This window comes from Corvus brachyrhynchos, unplaced genomic scaffold (assembly GCF_000691975.1).
Source record: "Corvus brachyrhynchos isolate BGI_N302 unplaced genomic scaffold, ASM69197v1 scaffold14, whole genome shotgun sequence".
Classification (NCBI taxonomy): Eukaryota; Metazoa; Chordata; class Aves; order Passeriformes; family Corvidae; genus Corvus; species Corvus brachyrhynchos.
Window position 1 is genome coordinate 15580812 of NW_008239110.1, and position 8033 is coordinate 15588844.

Consider the following 8033-nt stretch of genomic DNA (forward strand, 5'->3'; position numbering starts at 1 on the left):
GATTCCTTTCGGGACCATCTCCCCGGACCGGTCATCTCTTCCTGGGTCACAGCCTCAGACCCCACCACCAGCTGTAATAAGTGTGGTTTGACCAACCTGTTTAGGGTCACACACCAACAGTGTTCCCACTTGGAGTTGGTAGATATTTCCAGTTTTGTCAAGTATGTTATCCACTGCTGGCCACTCCTCTCCCAATGCCCTTGAAGGACTCACACTAAACTCTCTACAGAATAACACACTTTATTAGCAAACATGCTGATAGTCAAACACTGTGAGGGGTTGAATTTCAGAGATTGCTGTTGATAGTAACTGATTGCAAAAATGAATTTGAAGCAATATACTGATTAATTCTAATCAGTATATTGCTTCAAATCTCTAGCTAGGGATAACAATTTAGCTTACATAGAATGAGGTTCTTACCCAATAATCATCCCTCTGGGGGAGAAGACAGGTTCAGCCTGTTGACAGATCCCAGAAGTTATCGCGGAGTCTTCTCTGACCTCCCTCCCCACTTAAGCTATGTTTATATTACTTCCTTTGAGGGAAAAGGTAAAGTTACAGCTGGCGACATATCATGTTGATGTGCTGCTTGAGTCATTAGCATATGTAGAGTGTGAAAAGCAAGATATATTTTCTAGCTAATGAAGCTTTTTGTTACCATCTGGTTCATTCCTTTGGCTTAGTTCCTGCTAGCTGCATGTTTTCAGTGGAGCACAATCACAACACCACTGTGTTGCTCCATCCTTTGCTTCATATCTGCATCGATTTTGACAGAGCATAACCACAGCACCTCCATTCTGCTCCATCCTTTTTTCATCTCACCCTTAGAGCAATACACCGAGCTCCTTCAGTAGTCCTGCTCCTAAGGTGTGCAGACACAGTCCCTGCTGAGCTATAGACAACACACACACTCCTTCTTGCTGAACTTTGTTCTTTGGTCTTCTCCCCACGAGATGAAGCAAAGGCTTCCTGTTAGGAGGACAGGGATACATGGTAGATGTTCTGGTTTGGATGATTTTGGTCCTCACTGGTGGGATTTCATACAAAATATCAGTGCAGTCTGTGGCCTGAGACCAAGTAGGAGCAAATGAATTCACAGCATAACAGCTCAGAGGCACCTGCCCAAGAGGGAGAACAACTGGTCCTCAGGCTTTCTTCACTGAAAGCTATTAAACTTCATATCTACAAAGGAGACACAATGAAGAGGGACAACTTAAAATCCTCCTTTCAAGAGAGGAATATCAAATAGCCTTATGGGCACTCTCACTGGGGACAAGATTTGGCGCAGGTGAGAACTGAGTTTCCTACAGCCTGGATCTGACTGCTCCAACTTACGGATCAGACAAAAGCAAGCCATCATGATAAAATAGATCTGAACAGATAAACTGTAATTTTGGAGCAATTTTCAGTAAGTGAAATATTTTTAGAAGCAAAAATATTATTTTCCAATCAAATATCACCTTTTCTTTTCTCATAGGTCTAGGATACATAGAAGAGGGGTTTTTAATGAAAACAACACCTGTGGAATACCCCTCAGTCTTTCTATACTTAGTTTGCAAGTAATATATGAGAGACTTTTAATGTCCTGTCCATGACATTGTAAAGATCCAACTTTTTTCCATTAGTTTTTTCCTTTCCTGCAAAGTAATGCACAGTGTAAGGTTGCAAGGTTCTGAAAGGATGATACATAAATGAACATTACGAATCATATCTAAATCAATACAAGTGTCATCATTACTACATTTCAGTACATATATTCCACTGCTGAACACAGTTGTATTACTTTGCGATTTGAAACCATTTCATCTGGTGTGGGAGAGAGTTCATTTTCTTATGTGGGAATTTTTCATTCACTTGTGATTAACACCTCCTGCCTTTTAATTATTGTTACAGGTATGAATTACTACCTGGCTATCATACCTTTTCTGGGGGCGGTGGAGGCTGGCCTCTTTGGGCAGCTGCCGTACGAGATAGAAATATTGCCACCAGAGGAGCAAAAAGATGATTTCTGTTACAGTGTTAAAGACTGCTGGTCTCACATGCCCAAGCTCATGGATGACTGGAAGGCCTTTTTTGAAGTAAATAAGTTTTTTCAATATTTTTAGAAATTATGCCAAAATATTAGCTTTAAAAACTATCACTACTGTAATTTTTAAGATTCAGAGAGCTTAGTTTGCTTTCAATAACAACTTCATATGAAAAAAACAAGGAGAAAAAATGAAAAGCATACTATATAGTGAGTCAGAGATAAGTAGGACAGGATTTTTTACAAGTTAAAGCATTTTTTTTCTTCCTTTGAGATAGTTCTGTATTTTGGCCTCTGTCCCAAGACATTGCTTTGTATATAATTATATTTGTATTCTTCCAATACTGCTTATGTTCGTAATGAAAAATAAGCCTGTGAGATGGAACACTGCCCTTAAGAAGTGGCCTTGGGTTGGTTTTATAGGGTTCATTTATTCCTTTAAACATCTGAAAACTTGAAAACGCTGAAACATTATTCAGAAGGACACCTATTTATGCAAGTAGATATTCTATTTCCTCTTCACTCAGCTGTTCTCTAATCCCAAAGATGACAATATTTATTACTGCATGGATTTAATAACTATTTTTTACAGCTAGACTATTGCAGTCAACATTTTTTATTGGTAGTCAATTGATAATGATCAGAAAGCTTAAACTGTAAGTCCCTCTTGTGAGTGAAGGTAGATAGTTTAAGAGCAAGACTGGATTTGTCTTCATAAGATCATTTTTCCTCTGCAGCAAGTTTCAGAAATTATTGTAAAATATCTACTCCTCAAATAACCATAATGATAATAATTAAGGATAATTTTCTTATTTTTCTGAAAATCTTCAGAAAGTTGTGGCCAAAAGAATATAGACAAGTTTTCAAGGAATCCAGTATTTCAGTGCTGAATCTTCCATAGCACTCAGATACAAGAGTCCATTGAACAAAATCCCAAAATTATGTAGATAAAACCCTGTTTATGTTGAAGTCAAAGAATAGCAACTACCATTAACTGTTCAAATGCAATTTCCTTTAGCTATCAAACCTATTATTTTGTGAAGTATGTGCATAAATTTAAAAAAAAGAAGAAGGTTTAAACCTCCCCTCTTATTCTCTGCCCTTTTTGCTCCTGTTGCTGCAGTATCTGTTATCTACAGAAGAAAAAGCTATGAGCTCTGCAACCTTCTCCTCCTTCAAACTGGATGATGCCCTTGGTCTCATGTGGAAGGCACACACAACCTCCATTGCTTATGGACTCCCCAAATTCCAGGAGAGGTAAGAGGATGAGAGAGGTGGCTAAGGAGGATCTTTCCATCTCCACGCCTCTTTGGAAGGATAGTTGTTGCTGTGGGGGTGGTCACACACGGACAGTGCCTCAGACAAAGGGCCAAAAAGCCATTTATTAAACAAAGCAGCCTCTTTTATACACCTTTTGTATGTTATCATACGTGTTACAGACTCACTGGCTGCTAAACTACTACAGGAGACTCATCGGCTGTTATTAACTTCAATATACTACCATTGGCTACCTATAGCATAAGCACTCAAGCACTCAGAAAAATAACAAGTGCAGCTATGTTGCTGTTCTCTCCTTCTGTTGTTTAACTTTCATGCTTCTGTTGATACTACATTCCACAGGTAAAAACTAATTGCGTTTCTTCTCACGGACTTCTCTCACAGTCGTCCTCTAGCTGAAGTAATGTGCCTGAACCATAATTTTACAAAGGCAACAAGGCCTTCATTTTACAAGGTTTTACTTAAATGCCACAGATAGTAACCCAACAAAGTCTGCATGAGGTTTTGTACTTCAGGTGTCTACTCTTTAGGCTCTGCTCTTCCTTCTTCTCTCTCAGAGTGTGGGATGACCAGGGAGAGATGGCTGCCCAAACTACAATGACCAGTCTGACTGGGCTTAAAATGAGATGCTGGTTCCCCTCTGGGAGCCAGGGCCTGATTCAGGAGCTGTGTTTAGTCTGGGCAGAGGCAGTGTTGCCAGGAGAAATTAGGTGCAAAGTACTGAAGGAGGTTTTAAGCCACTGTGGCACTGAGACCCCTCAGGGTTTTATACTGAACAAAAACTTTTGGATAAATGATTGAGTAGTGTGTTCTACAGGAGAGTTCAATTATCTGCCACATTTTTAATTCTTTTCTCTTTCAGCTTGAAATATCTCTCTGATCCAGAAGCAAAATTTGGCAGAGACTGGGCTAATGCTGTAGATTTCATTGCTGCCACACACTTCTGTACAGATTTACCGACCACAAACAACTTCCAGGCTTTCCTGCCCCAGAGGATGCTTGTTGAAAGCGATGTCCTGCCCTCCATTAGTGACTTCAGTCCACAGCAAAATAAGGTCCTGGTATCACTGAGAGCTCTTTACAAAGCAAATAAATTAACAGGTATGAGCCCAACCTAACAATGTCTGTAGTCCATAGATATTTTATATCTTGTTCTCTCTACATACCTTTCTCCATACCAATACAGTGGATTTGTGATATAAAGTAGTATAAACACATCTTAGGGACTAACGGTAAATCAGTTAAAAATACAACCATAAGCAGACAACACACCAGACAGCAAATGCTGGTGTGATAACACCGACAATATGAGGAATTTCAGTGAGAAAAAAGCATTTTTGGAGCAGATGATCTTACTCTTTTTTCCCAGTTTTCACAGGAACTTTAAAAACACAGGCATTTTGTATTTCACCAGTTGAATCTGAAACCATTAAAGCTGTAAATGAAATTATTAGACCAGTTGAACAAAAAAAAAGAGGTAAATTTTCATGAGCAACAATTTCTGTGTCCACAAGTGTTCTGGATTCAGTTTTTCGTTTTGTCTCAGTCTTTGTTTTAACAGAGATCTGTCCCAGTAAAACTGCATCCTCCAACAATGGTGCCTTCATTGTACTCACCAAAATTAGTCGTGCATCACCATCCAGTGGTGCAACACAGAATTACATGCTCCTGAGGATTCGGTTCTTTCATAGATACTGCTGGGTTGGCTATTTTTGTTTGACCTTTATGAAGCAAAGTTATTTTGAATCTTTAAATGAAAATAGAATGCAAAAACACACTGAAAAACTAACATGCCTAGCTGTGGCATTTGTGATCCTCTTCTTCCATCTGTACCTTTCACTGAAAATTCTCTCTCTCACCAGTTGTATTTAAAGCTGAAAGAGATGTGAAATAAAGTTATTCAGTGCTACAAAAGAGCATCCTCCTATCACAGAGCGCTTCCCTCACATTTTTCACATGGCATTATCCTTTGGAATCTGAATAAGGGTCTTAACAGATCTGTCTCCTGTGCCTGGCAGTCTATGGCACAATTCAGGGTTTCTTGACATACCTCCAGGAAGGGAGAGAGGCACAGCAAGGAAAAGCATAGCCAGAAGGACAGCAAGGAGGGAGGAGAGCACCAGGGTAGCACATCAGGTGAGGACAGCACTGCAGGGAGAGAGGAAAGGATGGATGCTGAACACCATAGATGGAAGGAAAGGGAGAGATTAAATTTCATGCAGGTGCAGCCATAATGAATTCCATAGCTGAAATCCCTTGCTTTGCAGGGGAGAGATTTCTCTGACTTTGCTGTAAGGGATGAGCTTTGAATTCAACTGAGAATTAAATGCCAGTTAATTCAGCCTGGTAACTGATTTGCAGATCAGAAAAAGGAGCTTTAAAATAAATTTGACTGCATCTGGATCCACAGCCTCAGCAGGGATCTGGAAGACCCTACCTTAGTGCTACAAAACACAGGTGACAAAATGTACTGTTTCTGCAGAGTCAGCTTCCTCAAACTTTTAAATACATCCTGTGAGATACAGGGTTCTCTACTGGTACTGCAGACTTCAACAGCAGATGTAGGGTCTTAGTACCTCCCAGTACGGGACCCTGTCCAACCCAGAGTGAGGCTTGATTTCCTGATTCAGTGTTTGATCACTCTTTATTTTTGTGTAGTTGCCCCTGCTATTCCAGCAGGAGCTGTATCGAGAGAGTGCTGTGCTGCTTCTAAAGTTTCTCTGCTCATGGACTGTCAGATCCACTTTTTATGCTCTGCCGCTCACTGATACCCAAAGGCAAGAGGAGAATAAACTCTTCTTGGTTTTCCACTAGACTTTTTTATCCTCAGATTTCCCCTCTACCCACTATGAAGATGAGCACTGAGTGGAGTGAGGAGCAAGCAATGATTATCCTGCGAACTGGCGCTAATGCTAGGCTGGGTTGGCCAGGCACACTTCCTAGAGAGCCACTGCTTACCGCCTGGACAAAAGTGTTAGGGTAATTTCCTTCTTTAGCTTGAGGTCTTAGCTGGCAGAAAGTTCTTTATTTCAGAGTGAAAATGGAGACAGTGCTGATTATAACTCCCAGGCTACTGCTCCATAAACCACGAAGCTATGTGCCAGGGCAGACCAAGACCTTTCCCTAAGTCTTCAATCATTTCGACCTGCAACACTGGTGACAAGGGAACAAACCCCGTTGTCTGTCAGTACAAAGGACTCTGAGCTGAATGAATGGTCTCTGTCTCCCTACACATTTGTAGGAAATTATCACCCCATCGGCAAGCTCCAGCTTTGTCTCCATTTCACTGTCCCCAGGAGAGTGGCGAGTGCTTGCTGCCAGACGTGCACTTCATCCCTGGTATGCCGCGAGCTGCATGCGCTCCATGCTAATTTGACACTGTCATGTTGTGTTTCTTTCCAAGGAGGATTGTTGCTGAAGCTCTGGCAAAAGGCAATGTCTACCGAAGCAGGAAGAGAAATGGGCCGAAAACTGATTGAAGGCTTGACTTCGAGCCAGAAGCTCGAACTACTTGACCTAGCTGGAATTTAGAATTATTTGGAAGGAGGTGGTTTGAAAGCTCCCAGTTTCTTGAGAAAGAGCAGTTCCAACTTGGATTCATTTAATCTTTTAGCAGACATGTGTCTGGTAATCTGGCTTTGGTAATTTCTTACAGCAGGATTTCCTGAGTAGCCATGTGTGTCTCCATCTCATATGGAATCAATATTTTTATCCTTAATTTTCCTAATTATCTCATTTGTTTAACTCAATTCCTTATAAATAAAAAGACACACAGAAAAATCTTACTTTACTACTTTTTGTGACTTTATAAATAATGTATCGTTATTTGAGACAAAATTAAATACAGGCAAAATATATTCTGTTTCAGACTGGGTTTTTTTCCCCTGTAGGTGGGGATTCCACTAGATATGTAATTACTCAGGTCCTTGATGTTCTAACAAATGATCATGAGAAACTTTTCTTTGAAGTTCTGATCCAAAAGTAATGCCTCGAGTGTTTCCCACCGAAGCTGTTATTTTGCAGAGCAGCTGCAATCAAATTGGAACCTTTTAGGCTTTTCAGGTGAAATACTTGAGCACAGATAGATTCCCTTGCTATGCTGCTTTGCCACAAGTAAATGCCTCACGTGTAGAGCGGAGCCAGTCCAGAGCAGTCCTGAAGTAAATTAACTTACTCTGTACCAGCTTTTACATGACAACAGAGATTTCTCGTATTTCATTCACTTCACTACCTTCAAAAAAATTTGGTCTATATATCGATTTATGTGATAACGTTCCCTGTATTTGATCTATATATCGATTTAAGTGATAATGTTCCAACCACAGGTTGCTTTTCCATTCCCCCATGTCTAATTTACTTGCTGCACTGTGTCACATGTTGGATTTGATTACTGAGGAAGAGATGTATTTGCGGTGTTTGTACTCACAGTGCCTGGCACACTCAGACCCAAGTGTTGATCTCAGTCTTTGGGGTGATAACACCTATTTGGAATCAGTTATAACTGGCAACAGAAGTTGTAGAGAAGTGGGACAGGGGTCCTGCACGCAGACAGGGCTTGAAGTTTCTTGGGAAAGAAGGAAATGAATGAAATATTTCCTTGCCCACAGCAGTAGGCTTGGAACTAGATGACCTTTAAGGTCCATTCCAATCAAAACCCTTCTTCAATTCTATGAAAAGAAAATTATTTCTTTCCATTCTATTTGCCCAGTTTGATTTGTCCTTTCTCCCC

The 8033-nt window shown here is 40.5% G+C and overlaps 1 protein-coding gene across 1 annotated transcript in view; it reads left to right on the top strand.

Annotated features, from left to right (window-relative positions):
* CUNH6orf58 (chromosome unknown C6orf58 homolog) overlaps positions 1 to 7070 on the top strand; it is a 14258-nt gene extending 7188 nt beyond the window's left edge. The window contains exons 3-6 of the mRNA XM_008637824.2: positions 1894 to 2078; positions 3150 to 3283; positions 4167 to 4405; positions 6708 to 7070. Coding sequence (XP_008636046.1) covers positions 1894 to 2078; positions 3150 to 3283; positions 4167 to 4405; positions 6708 to 6835 — 686 coding nt within the window. The 3' untranslated portion in view covers positions 6836 to 7070. The remainder of the gene's footprint in view (positions 1 to 1893; positions 2079 to 3149; positions 3284 to 4166; positions 4406 to 6707) is intronic.
* Positions 7071 to 8033: the final 963 nt, after the last annotated feature.